Below are 17202 nucleotides of genomic sequence, written 5' to 3'. Positions count from 1 at the left end.
TACAAGTTTGTTCCTAGGCCACGCCCTTAAGAGTCACACAAACTTAGCCACCGCCATACAATACACATCAACTTCTCTAGATTCTACTAAGGGAATACCTACTATTGCCTACCTATTTTATTATAAATAAATTATTCTTATTCTTATTCTTATTGGATTATATTTCCACCTACATAACTGAATGTGTGTGGGTGTGTTTGTGTTGTGTGTTGCACCCTATAGTTCGTTTTTTTAGCATTAGAAATAAGGTAAACAATCTTGATGTGTCTTTTAATTGAAAAACACATTTTAAAAATAAGTTACGGTAAATATTTAACAATTATGAATCTAATACGATCTTTTATAGTCTTCTGCTTCAAATCAATAACTATTACTTATGAGTAATAGTTATTGATTTTAAAGAAGTATTTTTCAATTAGAAGACATGTCAAAATCGCTTACCTTCTTTCAAGTTCTTTCTAATGCTAAAAAAAACGAACTAGCATCAAAACTACTAACCATTTTGGTGACTGAGGTGTCAATTGATTAGTTTTGATCAATGTTAAGCCTTTATAAGGCAGAGGGAATATATTTCCCATATGATTGTGAACTTTGATTGTGATAGGGTTCAATATTTTGCATAATTTCCGACACTTGTTATGCCTTATAAACAGCTTATAAAGGATTAAAACTGTAGCCTCACTCACACGTTTTGCTTGTTTACTGCATATTAATTATTCAACTTGAACAAGTCAGAGCTTATGCAGCCAGTGGCAGATTTGCAGTGTTAGCCGCCCTGAGCCCCAGGCCCTGCGGTAAGTACTAGCTGCCCCTCTTTCAGCACCCATCATATAGACTGCTGTAACTAATAGCTAGCCGCCCTAGGCCCTGGCTTACTAAGCCTTAGGGCATATCCGCTAGTGTATGCAGCCTGCATTATCTTGATATCTATATGATAAAGCGATCTGTTCCAGAGGCAATTCAGTGGGAATCAAGATCAATGAATACTACTAACTAGTTCTAAGGAAAATGACAAAACAGGAATCTAATTTTACAGCATCTATCTTCCTTTTATGTAGAAAATGACACGAATTATCATTGATAGGCAATTTGGTTGCCACGCATCAGGATGCAGTATAAAATGCTTGTATTAATATGCCAGTAAACCCGCAATCAATATTGAATGGTTTGTTCATAAAAGTTATATTTAAGTAGTGTTAAAGTACAATTATCAACTACAAACAGGGAATAAGATATAAAACATTGTATTTTACCCCTGGTGGCAACCAAATCACCAAACATGAACAGAATTCTAAAATACCAAATGTTTTAAATTATTTTTATTCTTGAAATGTACAGTAAACAAACTTACATGCTAAAATATCCAATAAAGCCACAATCATTCCATTGGCATTACACCATTTAACCCATTTGATCCTTCATCCCCGAGGTTCCAGGGATCATCCAGAGCTGCTAACAATCTCGCCAAGCCTTTGTGTCCTTCGACATCAACATTCTTGGTCATTTCTTGATTAAAAGGCACGTATTCATCGCATAGTATGCTCTTCCCCTGAGACACGCCAAATATCTCGTACCAGCCTTCCAAAGGCTCGTCTAAGGGCTTCCTCAGTTTGATAAGTACTTCTTGGTCATCGACAGTCTTGATGTAAAAGCCCTCGCTCGCTGATACTCTAGTGATTTTGCCCCAAATCGCCACTTTCGCGCCATTTCTTTGTGTGAGATTGCCGGCAGTCACGTATGGAACAAACTCGTCGTTGTCTGGGTACTGGTTATCTTCAAAATCGTCATGATCGCCCATTTTCTTTTTTGTGTTTATATAAAACAGGAAAAAGTGTTTTAGGATTCGAATATTTAAGATAAAGTGGAAAATTCTCACAAAAGTTGGTTACTTTTTTTTTGACAGAACAGAAGCACAGATTGTGTAGAGCTGTCTCTGTCACTCTCTGAGGGAACGTTCAGAAATAATAAATCTACTCAATTAGTCGGCGATTAAATTCAAATTATAATAATTTCTAACGTCGATCAAGAAAGTTTCTAGCACCCAAAAGAAAAGGATGAGTATAGTTTTTTTTGGTCCTATTTACTGACAAGATTTGGTTGACCCAGTATACTTGCTAAATACTTAAATAGTGTGTAATACATTAGATATAGCTGGTCAACCAAATCTTGACAGTAAAAAAAGGCGCGAAATCAAAATTTTCTATGGGACGATATCCCTTCGCGCCTACATTTTTCAAATTTGCCGCCTTTTTCTACTGTCAAGATCTGGTTGACCAAGTATAATTCATGATAAAAACTGCACGCTTGCTTCTGTGGAGTTCTTTCTAATGCTAAACAAAAGGAACTATAGTTCGCGCTCATAGAAGGTAGCATCCTATAGAAGTGGTCTACGCGTGCCTCCGTGAGGGACAAAACATACGCAATGCGACGCTATGATTGGTCGAATTTATTTGTTATGGCAACAAATAAATTCGACCAATCATCCATACTAATTTATGTTGGGGAATAAAAAAAAATGTGAGACTATGACAAGGACAAACATTAATAGCGCTTTCGCTGCTACTCCTACTGAAAGATACATAAGACTATCCCGTTCTGTCAGTTATCCCCACCACTCATGCCCAATCCAGTTTAATACTCATAGAAGGTAGCATCCTATAGAAGTGGTCTACGCGTGCCTCCGTGAGGGACAAAACATATAAATTCGACCAATCATAGCGTCGCATTATGGTGGGCAACAAATGAATTCGACCAATCACGGTGGTCAATTTACGGTGGGGAATAAAACAAGATGTGAGACTGTGACAAGGACAAACAATAATAGCGCTTTCGCTGCTACTCCTACTGAAAGATACATAAGACTATCCCGTTCTGTCAGTTATCCCCACCACTCATGCCCAATCCAGTTATACTAGATTCATGTTAATACTAGATTCATGTTCGCGCTTCGCGCCTCCTTCGACGCGGGCACGAAACCCGACAAAAAAGGCGCGTAAGTAAAATTTATTTATTTAATCTTTATTGCACAAATGAAAATACAAACGTACAAAAGGCGGACTTAATGCTAAAATGCATTCTCTACCAGTCAACCTTCGGGCAACGCAGATAACTTGTAGGCGGTGCAATATCATGTTGTAATTACAAAACAAAGTAGGTACCTACTTTTACACAACTAAACAAATACAATGAATATAAATAATAAATGTGTGCTGTCTAGATAGATGCCCAAGTCTTTTACATTTTGACTGTAAGGAATTGGAGTGCCATTGAAATATACGGGAGGTAAAATTAAACTAAACGTATGGCGCGTAGCCAACGTGCCAATCATTATCTCTCTGTGTAGCGTATCGTAGTTGAATCGTAGTTATCTCTCTTTATCACTCTTCCACACTAGTGTGACAGGAGGAGCGGCGCATCGTGATACAGTTTCATTCACCTAAAAGGAAGTCCCAACCACTGATTTTTAACAGACTTCCAAATCTCAAAAGGAGGAGGTTATATCAATTCGGTTGTAAACTAGGGTAATTGTGTCAGATACCGTCCAATTATAGGAGATGTCTACTTTGAAATGCTAAAAAAAAATATTTAAGTAGTCTTACTTAAATGTGCTATATTTGTTTGTATTGCTCATATTGTCTATTTTAGGTTAATATTACGTGACCTTAAATAATATTTACGGTTTATTTTATAAAAAATATATTTTGAAAAAGTAGGGTTATTTCAGTTTCCGTCCGCCTGTGAGCTACTTTTCGTCCACGTATGAGTCAGTTTTCGTCCACTGTATGAAAAAGTACTGTAGGGTGCATTATTGCATTGAAAATCAATTATACCTATCTTTATTTTTTGTTTTTATGTTATATAGATAATTCTTAGTTAGTTACTAGCTTCTGCCCGTGACTTCGACCGCGTAGAATGGTTATTTTCGTGATAAATATTTATATATATTTCCTTCCTCAGGACTCAGACCGACAAACAGTGTTACATTCGCATTTATAATATATAATATCAATATAATAAGGAATCATTTATTTTTAAGCTATGTACGTTACTAGTACCGACTTAGTTTTGTTTTGCATATGCGACAAAAAAATCGCAGCGATTTTAAAATTGTGATTTGTCACATTTTTCCGCGACTGCTCGCGACGCCATTGTCACAAAGTGAATTGCAGCATACGGAGTTGTATGGCCCCGCGCGCACTGCGATAATAAAATCGCACCCCGGACCTCAGTCGGCATTTCGCTCTCCAAGAGTCAACATATCGGAACCTGCTTCTCCAATGGAGTCACAAGATGAGACGCTAGATGTTGACCGTTTAATTATAGAAATAGAAGGAGATCACCTTTGTGGTATAAATACTCAGTCATACAGCGATTGCATATTGTTTCACGCCTGGCGACTGGTACGAAATCCATGTCGAGAATGAACAAATCGTCGACTTTTCATCGCAGTGCGCGCAGTGAATTTTCTGCGATAAATTACAGCGCGATTCTAAAATCGTCTCGCAAAAATTAAAATCGTGGTGCGCGCTTGGCCTTACAGACGCCCGGATCGTGACTTTGCGGTCCGGCGCACGTTCGATCGTGTGTAAGGTGATCCGCCGTATGTACGTCCATTAAAGCCGTGTAACAGACAACCGCACCCATGAGTGAGAGCGAGAAAGAGATGGCTTTTAAGGACGCAGTTTTATAAAGCCCCACATTCACACTCCTACCGTGTAGGCCGCCTCGTAGTCCGCCTCGTTGGGTAGGATTGTGTATGGGGGTTGTGGACTACGAGCCGTCCTACAAACGGCTAAACGGTAGGACGGCTCGTAGTCTACAACCCCCATACACAATCCTACCCAACGAGGCGGACTACGAGGCGGCCTACAAGGTAGGAGTGTGAATGCGGGGCTTAAGTGAGAGCGAAAAACAGATACTTATTAAACCAGCATCCACACGGCCTGGTACAGCTATCAGTTCATGCTGTAGGATATAGAGCGAGATAGGGAGACAATTATATGTCTCATTCTTGCAGGACTATTTTGTAACATCGTGTAAATACTGCTTAATAATCATAGACATTTCAATTATTTTAAAGCCCGCTCCACACTCGTGCGCGAGATATTAAGGAGGGAAAATCGTAAGATTTGACATTTTTTATATTAAGATTCGAGTAATGCTTGATGCTTAAATAATTAATTGCCTATTTTAACTTATTTCCTCGCATATTTGGGGCAAACCACTATGCTCCGGTGGGAATAGCAATTCGTGGAATCGTCTCATTGTCGGACTCAGTTCAATTCTTTCATTTCGTCGAACAAAATCGAAACTCATCCACGAATTGCTATTTTCGCCCTCAGTAATCATGTAATAATAAATCTCGTCTACACCACTCATAGTACATGGACGGAAACTGAAACAATATTTAAAGCTATTTTTAGTTTTCGACCACGTATTTTAAACATGATTTTAATCAAGCAACACTGACAAAATCGTGGACGAAAACTAAAATGTATAATCTTATAAGCAAGAAACATCATTTTAAGAGAAAATATATAGTAGTTTATAAGTCTTTTGAAGTAAAACGATCATAACAAATACTCACCTAGCTGTTCCAGTTACCGTCCGTGTGGTCGGAAACTAAATATTTTTCAAAATTAGTATGTCAGTACTCGTCCACTAAATTTATCAAAGATTATTATAAAAAAACTATAAAAAACACTTAAAATTGCGTTTACTATACTTTTAAGTTGCAGTATGTGCCAATAACGTAACTTAAACTAGTTAAATTAATTAATAAACTTACCGTGAACATTTGCCGCCAACACTTTTTTTTTCTTGCAAAATGACGTTTTCAAGCTCTGGATGCAATGCCGCCACTTACATAATTTTTTTTAAAGCCGCTATTTGTCAAATAACACTTTTATTTTGGTAAAAATATTGCTTAGACATTATGGATTGCAACAAATCCAAACATGTGTGAGAAGGCTTGTTTATATTCAAATTTTCCGCAATTCTTTGTAGCAACTCCGCCAAGTGGACGGAAACAGGCACTGGACGGCAAACAGACACAATTACCCTATAATACCTATATATACAATATACTTAATATGTTTTTTTTTTGTTTTTTAATGTTTGTTAATCCATATCTCCGTCATTACTGGACCGATTTTGAAAATTCTTTTTTTGTTTGTAAGTATGTATATAATATATGCATACAGATTAGTCCCGTTTTTTTTTTCAAACCCAGTTCTGATTATGGGATTCATGAGGAATCGAGGGAACTCCTCAAATCTTAAAGGCATGCATATACTTAGTGATTTTTGTGTTTTTATCAACAAATTAAGCATTTTTTACATTCAATAAAGTGACATTTGATGAAGTGGAACTGCTGATGATGATCAGAACGGAACTCTTCAACGACGCAATAGCCCGCGTTTGGCGATTTGTCCTTTTCGTTATATTTGTTAGGCAAGTTAGGTTTTTAGGCACATTTAAAATGTCAATCTCAAGTTCTGAACATGGGATCCATGAGGAATCGAGGGAACTCCACAAATCTTAAAGTATAGATTTTTTTGTATTTTCATTGGAAAATCAAGCATTTACATTAAAAACTGTCGCATTTGATGAAGTTGAACTGCTGATAATAATCAGGGGGCCGATTTTTGAATTTCGACCACTCGATTTCGTGTATTTCGTTAATTAATATATCCACTACTAGGCATTTAAATTCTACTAATAGAATTGAAATCGAGTGGTCAATACCAATAGATTCCAAATTTCGATCGCTCGTATTTCAAAAATTAGCATTTCGCCGTTTTCCACCGATTTTCGAGTGACGAAATCGAGCGATCGAAATTCAAAAATCGGCCCCCAGAACAGAACTCTTCAACGACGCATAGTAAGTACCTACACGTTTTGAGATTTTGAATTTCCCAATAAAGTATAAACGCCGTTAAGTGGGTTAAGTTAGTAGGTAGACAAGTCAGTTTTTTTCTATTAGATTATGTAGATTTGTAGACTAAGCTTAATAGACACAGAACCACATGAGGGCGCACAAAAAACAAACATCCTCTAAAAAGCCACTTTATTATTCAATTTCAAGTCTCCATGGTCGACATAGTATTTTTTCTCTTGATTGTCAACATCACTTGCATCCGTTTCAGAGTCTAGGATTTTTCTTCTGCTGCTTCTATTTCTACTGTTTAACCGCGTACTATCTGTATTGGTTGAGTCAACCGGCTGCCATTTCCGTATAAAATCATTTTCAATGCCGAATCTGCAATTTTAAATAGGTACCTATTTCAATTAAAATGTAAATTTCCGATTTCTGGGAATCAAAAAATAGCCTTGTCTTGATTTTTAGCTTTAGCCTAGGTTTTATTATAATTGTCTACTACAAGTAAAATTTACAAATGATTATGGTAAGAAAATTACCTTTTACTGAGTTGGATGATAATGCTCCGCTTGCAAATGAATATTATAAATATGAACAGTCCGGTGAGCGAGTTAAAGATGTCTGGAGCGTACCAAAACACGGAGTCCTTTTCGATGAAGACACTTCCTACTTCCAGACTCCAGTTGAGGCCCATAACGAGTGATAGATTAAAGTAGATGCCAAATCTGTGGAATATAAACCGATTTATTTTATAATCACATCTTTAGCAGTTTAAAATCGATGTGTAAGAATTGTCATTTTCAAATGGGTAAGTCCAACGAACAATCTTTGATAAACTTATCTCGTATTCGATCGAAGGGTACTTAATTAATGGACGTATTCGTCGAATCGGACATTTCTACAAATCAAAAGACGAGTAAGTAGTAACGATAGAAAAGGGCGTGTGCATACAAAATCCTGTTATCAAATTATTAGTCACACGAGTCAAAATCTTAAGTTATCATCATCATCATTCTGTCCTGGCCGGTTTCGGCCACGGCGACTGGGTTTGTACGAGGGGTATTCAAAATATTCTCGGTATGAGAATGAAAACAAACAAGTACGAAAAGTTTGATATTTTTATTTTTCAATATACTCCCCCCCTATGTTCATACACTTAAAAGATCGATCAATTATTTTTTTTAATCCCTCGTAAAAATATTTTTTATCTTTCGTGTAAAAATGCTCCTCCACTGCCGCCTTCAATGCTTCATCGTCAGAAAATTTATTTCCACGCAGATCCTTTTTAAGATTGGGGAGCAAAAAGAAGTCGCTGGGGGCTAAGTCCGGACTATACGGTGGGTGAGTAACAGTTTTAAACCCACGTTCAACAATAGCTGCCTTGGCAATATGAGCAGATGGACGGGGGCGTTGTCATGCAGAAGCAGAATACCTTTGGTTAACTTTCCTCGCCTCTTTTCTTTAATTACATCCTTTAATTGACGTAGAATGTTAGCGTAGTACTGTCCTGTGATATTTACACCTTTTTCTTTATAATCGATTAGTAATACTCCTTCACAATCCCAAAATATCGTGGCCATGACCTTGCCAGCTGAAGGGATGACCTTCAACTTCTTGGGATGAGCTGAACCCTTAATGTGCCACTGCATGGACTCTTGTTTACTCTCTGGGTCATAATGATGAACCCAGGTTTCATCTCCAGTAACTATTCTTTGCAGCACCTCATCAGGATTTTCACCGCACAGGTCAATAAAATCGGAACAACAAGCTACACGCATGTCTTTTTGAAGCCGAGTCAGCATTCGCGGAACCCATCTTGCACTTACTTTTGACATATTAAGATGGTCATGTATAATATCATGTACGGTACCAATAGAGAGATTGGTTACTTGTGCTATAGATTTTACCTTCACTCGACCATCTTCCAATATAAGTTTTTCCACTTTATCAATATTTTCTTGTGAAGTAGCTACTACAGGCCGGCCAGGTCTAGGGTCATCTTCAATACTCTCCCTTCCGCGTTTAAACTCGCTTGACCACTTTTGAATGGTAGATAAAGAAGGAGCAGACTCACGGTAAACACAATCCATTTCCTCTTTTATGGTTTTTTGATTTTTACCCTGTTTTGTCAAGAATTTTATCACGCATCGATGTTCTAATTTAGTTAACATTGTCAATTCGCACAGGATGTTCATGTTTGTTCAGCAATTGCAGAAAAACAAAAGACTATCTCGGTTCGAATTATACTTTTTTTTAATGTCAATGAATAAACCTTAGCGGCCAGTAACGAAAGAAATTTTAGAAGAGGTCGTAAGATATCAATACCGAGAATATTTTGAACGCCCCTCGTACTAGCTATTGAGAGCGACGATCGTGGGCCCTTAGGTGGCTGACGTAGCCTCTTTGCAGTGAATATACGACCGCACTCACCGCGGGTCAGCACCCCTCCGACAAAATTGTAGTTGGTGTACGCAGGTGGTCAGGCCTTTAACTCGTCGTCGCGCACTCGCCTCTGCTCTTCGAAGGTTTTAGATACCGATAAGTTAGAGAATCAGTGAGCATGCTGATGGAAGTTGCTTAGGTACTGAGGCGGTTGCTAAAGAGGGCGATGCAAATTTTCCAAATAATAGTATACGAAGCGGCACCATTTTCCATAGCGCTGAGTAAACGCCGAAGCTGAAGTAGGTACCGTGGGGTTAGTATAAAATTTACCTGGTCTCATCCTTCTTGTTCCTCCGGCTGTTGCCAGCGTTGTGCTGAGTCACACCATGCTTGATGCGCCATATGTTGTACGCGGTCATCAGGAACAACATAATGTTGATGCAGGTCAAGATTAAGACCGGGCAGTACAAGTACAACAGCCGTTCTTCCTCTGCAAACACGATTTTTTAAATTATGTAAAAATAATAACCAAAGAACGTTATTTATTAATTCAGATATATTTCATGAACATATTAGGTTGTGATTGCTGGAATTCTGCAGCTATTTTACTGAACTGCATAGTGCTTATTGTAGTGAAAATAATAGAAAGGGATATACCTCAGCTAATAATAAGCATAATCCATCGTCGTATAAAGATGGATTAGATGGAGTTCGGATATTGTAACTATTTGGCTGGCAAACACATCAGTTGGTAATGCATAGGTACAGGACATGAATACAGGATAATGTTTTATTTTATCCTTGAAGCTTTAAGTATTTATTTATATTGTAAAGTTGTTTATTGTATTGTTAATTTCTCGATTATTGATACTATTTAAAAAAAGCGCTGGTGGCCTAGCGGTAAGAGTGTGTGACTCGCAATCCGGAGGTCGCGGGTTCAAGTTCAAGCCCTGTACGGTTACCATCAGTTTGTCACTGACATAAACGCCGTCGAGAACGTAATTTACTTTCTATACATCTCGCTCGCACTCGCATATTAGTGCAAACGGGATGTATAGAAAGTAAATTACGTTCTCGACGGCGTTTATGTCAGTGACAAACTGATGGTAACCGTACCGGCTTGTACCAATGAGTTTTTCGGAACTTAGGTACCTACTTATGTACGAAATATCATTTGATATTTAACAGTCGCTTTTCGGTGAAGGAAAACATCGTGAGGAAACCGGACGAACCCCAATAAGGGTCTAATAGTTTACCCTCTGGGTTGGAAGGTCAGATGGCAGTGGTTTTCGTAAAAACTAGTGCCCACGCCAATTCCTGTGATTAGTTGCCAAACGGTCCCCCAGGCTCCCAGGAGCCGTGGCAAAATGCCGGGACAACGCGAGGAAGATGATGATGATGCGATTAATTACCTATGGATAGATTCTCCATATTGAACATTCCAATTGCAGTGACACATGGGTGCAATTATTAATCTTCTAAGTTAATTTCTCCGCTCAAATAAAACAAAACAATACAAAATTTAAGAACAAAAACTGGGGCTCGTCATCACTTGTTTTACCCATTCAGGGACCTATTCATTAACACATTCACTGCCCCCGACCACCCCGACGCACATGTGCGTCCACCGTCATACAAGTTTGTTCCTAGGCCACGCACCCCCTGGCAGTGAATGCGTTAAACTTTGTTAAATTTTGTCCCTTTCTAAGTAACGAAAATGTCAAAATGATAGATAAGAACAAAAGATTATCAAGAGCTTGCTAGATTTGACAAGCGTTTAAGAATAAGTAAAATGAATAACGCCATAATGTGGAATAGAGTCTGCGGAAAGAGAAGAGTCGTGGAACGTATATAAGGGCCCCAAGTTCGTGATAGTACGTTATTTCGTTAGTTTTGTTTCTGGCGCAAATAATAAGGAATTCTAATATTTTTTATTCAAATTATACATATGATAAAAATCTGTATTATTTAATCTCTTCAATAAAATAATAACCAATATTTTAGTGATTAAACTGAGAATAATATATAACCGTCGAAACTGGCAGACGGCCGCGAACAGCTGTGTTGTATGCGTGCACTTTTCTTAGGCGTAAGGTGCGCGCTCTCACTTGTTAAGCTTATAGGAAGGAAAAACTAAACCCATTCGAATAAAAGTTTTTGGGAGTGTTTCTGTAGGTTCCTTAGTAATTGATTTGATAAGAAAAAAGATTGAATATATGCATAGAAATACCTTAAAATTGCAATAAATCGACTCACGAAATAGCGGTCATTTAATTTTTCGTGTGTCTCCTATTTCGTGCCACTAACGAATCAAGGATTTTCTAGATACATTTTGAGTGCTTGTTTTTAAATATAACAACGAAGATAATTAAAAAAATAAATTAGATAACAATTAATTTATTTCATGAAGTTTCGTATGAGCGAAATTCGGTATATGTTTTTTTCACTAGAATTCTCATAAAACAAGTTTGAATGTGACCCGAGTTTAAATGTTTAAGGTATATTCCACGTATATTCTCAATATTCTCATATTAACTATTTACTACCACAATTTTATTTATAATTCAATTTATTTGATTTATTTTTGTGTATGTTTACATTTAACGTAAGTATAAGTTAGTAATTTTTTTTTGTAAAAAGTTTTTTTTGTATTTTATTTTTTATTTTTTTATTTATATAGTTTCGGCTTTTAATCAAGTATAGTACACATATGGTTTATGAAGTCTTAATTCAACCATTAAAATCGACGAGTACAAAAATCTTTAAGCTAGCTCTCAATTTATTTATTTTTTTAAATATTATTTTTAATTTGACTTTACAATTACTCGTAAGTAGGTAAGACCGTTAAATATTTAAAATGATTATCAGCAAATTATCACCAATTACTCTAAGAAAACTTTATACTGAAACAGGGGACACGAATTCACGAACTTAGGAGCTGAGCTAAATTCGTATCACGAAATGGGAGCCAATAAGAGGTTCACGAAAAAAATCATATAAAAAAAAGTTTCAACTAAAACCCTATAATTTATACATTAAATTATTAACAAAGAACTAATATAACTTACTCAAAAGCTTTCAAGGTATTGATATGCTTAGTAATATTTAAAAAATATACAAACTCTCAAGAGCGCTTAACCTGCCGAAACAGGGGCCCTTTACCTTATGCGGCCTAATATATTCCACGACTCTTCTCTTTCCGAACAGAGTCTATAATTTAAATTAACCTCCGATAAAACACATTCCGTGCATATAGTTGGGTTTAACGAAATCCGGCAGATGAGTTAAGTCTTGGTTCTCGACAATGATCATAAAGAGGATAAGCAGCAGCGGAGCGCCCCATCCGTACAGGCTGTACCATCCGAACTTCACCAGGACGCCGCGCCGGTGGATCTGACGCATCTTACGGAAACCCCTGTCACATAAACATATCTGCTTAAAATATGATTTAAATATTAAGGCAAAATTCGTCGGCGGCATCGTTCGACAAATTCACGCAAAGTGCAAAAGTCGACAAGCGAAAATATCTTGGATATTACATATTAGTATGTACATTTCCCACATAAAAATTTCAGCGTAGGTAAGCACGTTTCTCACTGTATGTTATAAAGCGGTGAAGATGTGATTACAGCAAATAATTGTATTAGTTAGAGACGACACAAACATTGATGTCATATCATAGCCGTCTGTAGGAATGACGAATATGTCATATCATGTCTAAAATGGGGAATGCTCCGACGAACTGTCTGAATTGGTGCCATCGGTTTCGATTTTATCACGGCACCTTCCGCCAAACTCATCCTCACTTCTTAGATATACCTATACATTACATGGCACACCAAGAATAAGCGGAAATCTCGCTCATTTCTTCCCAGAACGCGCAGAATGTGCAATGAGTTGCCTCCACTATTTAGGGTTCTCAAGGGTCGGAAACGCTTAAGTGGCTCCTGATCCTGTGATGTTGCTTATGTGCATGACTGCTTCCCATCCGGTGGCTCGTCTCCTCGTTTGCTAACTATGACATAAAAAACAATAATCTTACCTCTTACCTCATTGACCACCAGATGTCGAAGGACATGACATTCATCCAAGTAAAACTCGCCACCACAGTATAATGCGCTAGAATACCTGAAACAGATTAGGTGAGTACATTTTTAGGGTTCCGTAGCCAAATGGCAAAAAACGGAACCCTTATAGATTCGTCATGTCTGTCTGTCTGTCTGTCTGTCCGTCTGTCTGTCCGTCTGTCCGTCTGTCTGTCCGTCCGTATGTCACAGCCACTTTTCTCCGAAACTATAAGAACTATACTGTTGAAACTTGGTAAGTAGATGTATTCTGTGAACCGCATTAAGATTTTCACACAAAAATAGAAAAAAAAAAACAATAAATTTTTGGGGTTCCCCATACTTCGAACTGAAACTCAAATTTTTTTTTTCATCAAACCCATACGTGTGGGGTATCTATGGATAGGTCTTCAAAAATTATATTGAGGTTTCTAATATCAGTTTTTTCTAAACTGAATAGTTTGCGCGAGAGACACTTCCAAAGTGGTAAAATGTGTGTCCCCCCCCCTGTAACTTCTAAAATAAGAGAATGATAAAACTAAAAAAAATATATGATGTACATTACTATGTAAACTTCCACCGAAAATTGGTTTGAACGAGATCTAGTAAGTAGATTTTTTTATACGTCATAAAGCGCCTAAATACGGAACCCTTCATGGGCGAGTCCGACTCGCACTTGGCCGCTTTTTTAACTACATGAAGACCTACAATCAAGTTATAGTCATTGTTCTATTCTTTTGGCTGTTTTTCACTAAACTCACTAAATAGCAAAAATTTTTGATGCTTTTTTTTCGTTTTCAAATCAATATTCCTCGTGTATAACTAATTTATTTTCATATGCTCTGGATTAGCAATATAGGTTAAAAATAGCCAAAGCATCAAGTTAATAGTTTACTTAAATTACCAACCAATGTACCGTTGTAAATGTTGTAATGTATACCTACCTATCCATACGCACGTTGCCTTCGATATGGAGGCGTAATTGATAAGAAGAATTTGCACGGCGTTGATCAAGAATGTTGCGGTGAGAGAAGACACGTAAGTCATCATCATCAAGCCCGCCAGGTTGTGCAGATCCGGCAGCAGCACGTAGACCGCCAGCACCAGCACCAGGAACACGCATGAGACCAGCATGCCTGCATCATAGTCATTATTATGGGCAAAGAGTATAGATTTTATAGAGAGTTACTGTCATGGTAAATTATGTACCCACAGTAAATAAACCGCCATTTTTGACAGAAGATTAAAACTGTTAGAACGCCATTTAACTTTGATCCTTATTTATTCAAAAGGTATGGTGCGCCACCTTTTGAAATGATTGCACCATACCTTTGGCCTATTCTCGGCTAGATGGCGTTAATTTCAAAATTCACAAATTAACACATATCAGTGAAAGAATAAGGATCAAAGTCAAATGGCGTTCTAACAGTTTTAATCTTCTGTCAAAAGATGGCGGTGAATTTACTGTGGCTACATATAACCATGACAGTAACTCTCTATAAAAATACACTTTGTTATGGAAATGCTGCAGATTAGTCATTCATGGAAGGATTGCATGATGAGGAAAAACTATACTATGTTAACAGTACTCATCCAACTTACAACTGGCAGTTAATGTACTTTTGTCAAATGTTTTTTCTTCTTCTTTTCCACCTAACCGCATTCTGATTACCAACTCGGGTTTCGAGATTTTGCCATCGGCCTGTAAGCCGATCTGGTGCTCGATGCAAACATAACCCGGTGACAAGTCGAGGAACCATTGGGTAAAATAATTTAGGCGTCTTATTACTGCACCGCCGCTCTACAAAACAAAACATGACACTTTCAGACATGATTTCAAGACAGCAGGTGAAACTTCGATGCCGAGTGCAATACGAGGAGAATATCGGTATTAACATAGCTACATAGCTATTACGAATCTAATCAAAGTTATTGATTCAATAAATTCATTCGGAATGGTCACTTAAACGTACATCCTACTAGATAGCCTCAGGAAACCACTCAATATCAAATTATTTTGTACCTAGCTATAAGCTACCATAGAGGACAAAATTATGCAATTTTGCGCACTGATTTTTTCAAAGAATAAAAAGAGCTTTTCCACTGGTGCAGTAAAATCGTTATTGGTTTTACAAGGGGCAATGTTATTGTTTTTTAAACTGCTCGTGCTAATGTTGCGCCGGCTAATGCTAAAGTTTCTAAAAGTGGAATCTTGAGAGTTGCGAGGGTTTTAAGGCACGAGGATTTAACAAATTTTGCCCACGAGTGAAACACAATATTTTACATCGCATCAGCTCGTAAAGGCTCTCTTGATTTTCTCAGCGCGGCGAGTGGTTCGAAAAGAGGAATATGTATTTCGCTTGCTCGGGTATCATATCAATATTTTAAGCACGAGCGGTTAAACAACAACTTTGCCCCTTGTAAAACAAATAGGTAACTAATTTGAATTATTTATGTATAAAAAAAGTTTTAGTTCGAAATAAAGTAAAATATGATGTATTAATAAAACTATGTACTTACCTACTAGGTACAAACGTAAAAACAAGAAACACTTGATTCTAACACTCAAAATAAATTATTAAAACAAATGTACTTAATACTCACCTCTAAAATATAAACTTTATGGATTGGTTTCGGAAACGATTCTTCTATGTCTATAGAACATACGTAATTGAACAGAAAACCATCGTTATATATTATTGTAAAATTCTCCAGCTTTAATGTAGACTCGCGTATGTATTTTTTTACGTCATTCTCATAAAATACAACATCAGAATAGTCATTTAGCTGAGTAAAGTTGTATAAAATTGTTACGTTTGCCGTGTCTAAGCACGAATATGATTCAGTGGTTTCATCATATGCTAAAATCTGGTTGACCGGACAGCATTTGGCTATGCACGGTAATTTACCATTACATGACTGCGTAATATTAATTGCTTTATTAATATCATTTGCATATTTATAGTCCGAAGCACAAAGATTATCATCTCCACGTACTACGTATAAAACTGTGCACAAATACGTAACGGCTGCTAACATCGCAGAGTTATCCCGGTCTGAGTATTTATCCGCTCTAACTATATACTTGTATAAGTTGAACTGCCTCATTTATCATAAAGGAAATAATTTTTCCTTCCCCGTTGAACGATAGGGAAGTTCAGCATTAGGTACTTCACCGTCTTCACCATCGTTTAAACTACCTATTCTACCCTTGCTCTCTCGTAAAGTACGTCTCGTATCTACTCGTATAGATATTTATTTGCATACCAGTATGTCCCTGGAAGGTTATATATATACAGGGTGCCCAGTAATTAATGGATAACCTTCCAACCACCGACAGGGCACCTTAGGCTGGTCCAGAAAATGCACTTATAGGTCTAGTAAAGGTTTCGTGGTTTTCGAGATAATGGCACTTTTCTAAATTTGAAGTATGGTGCTAGCTAGTAGCTATTAAAAAGACAGAAAAGTTCGATTATCTCGAAAACCACGAAACTTTTACTAGACCTATAAGTGCATTTTCTGGACCAGCCTAAGGTACCCTGTTGGTGGTTAGATGGTTATCCATTAATTACTGGGCACCCTGTACATATAGCAAAACATATACCTTTAAAGAACAAATTTCGTTATTCACCGTTTCCCGGGCGGTAATTGTTAAGGTGGTTAAGGTAAATAGAATTACAATAACAATTAACAGTAGCTTGTTTGAATATCTTTATAAAGCGGGGGACTGCAATTTTCGCCTGCTTTCTTAAAAATTATCTTTATGGGTAATTCTCTCATTTCGTGCAAGTCGGCGATATTCTTTCGATTTGTAATTTTTCTTTAAAATAGTAAACTTTTGTGGTTTTATGTAGTGTAACAAACAGTGGCGGATTT

At 37.2% G+C, this 17202-nt stretch overlaps 2 protein-coding genes across 2 annotated transcripts; both read right to left on the bottom strand.

Moving 5' to 3' along the window:
• Positions 1–1304: 1304 nt before the first annotated feature.
• Positions 1305–1874, bottom strand: LOC134652627 (uncharacterized). Its single transcript, XM_063507788.1, has one exon. The coding sequence runs from the start codon at positions 1796–1798 to the stop codon at positions 1379–1381; it is 420 nt and encodes a 139-aa protein (XP_063363858.1). The 5' UTR covers positions 1799–1874; the 3' UTR covers positions 1305–1378.
• Positions 1875–7056: 5182 nt separating this feature from the next.
• On the bottom strand, positions 7057–16395 carry LOC134652626 (G-protein coupled receptor Mth2-like). Its single transcript, XM_063507787.1, has 8 exons — positions 15931–16395; positions 14929–15127; positions 14271–14462; positions 13312–13390; positions 12490–12677; positions 9593–9752; positions 7420–7605; positions 7057–7261 (listed from the first exon to the last, which is right to left on the bottom strand). Exons 1-8 carry the CDS (start codon positions 16363–16365, stop codon positions 7057–7059), a joined length of 1644 nt encoding a protein of 547 aa, XP_063363857.1. The 5' UTR covers positions 16366–16395.
• Positions 16396–17202: the final 807 nt, after the last annotated feature.

The sequence above is a fragment of the Cydia amplana genome, chromosome 12, assembly GCF_948474715.1.
Source record: "Cydia amplana chromosome 12, ilCydAmpl1.1, whole genome shotgun sequence".
Taxonomy (NCBI): domain Eukaryota; kingdom Metazoa; phylum Arthropoda; class Insecta; order Lepidoptera; family Tortricidae; genus Cydia; species Cydia amplana.
This window is presented reverse-complemented; position numbering and strand designations above follow the sequence as displayed.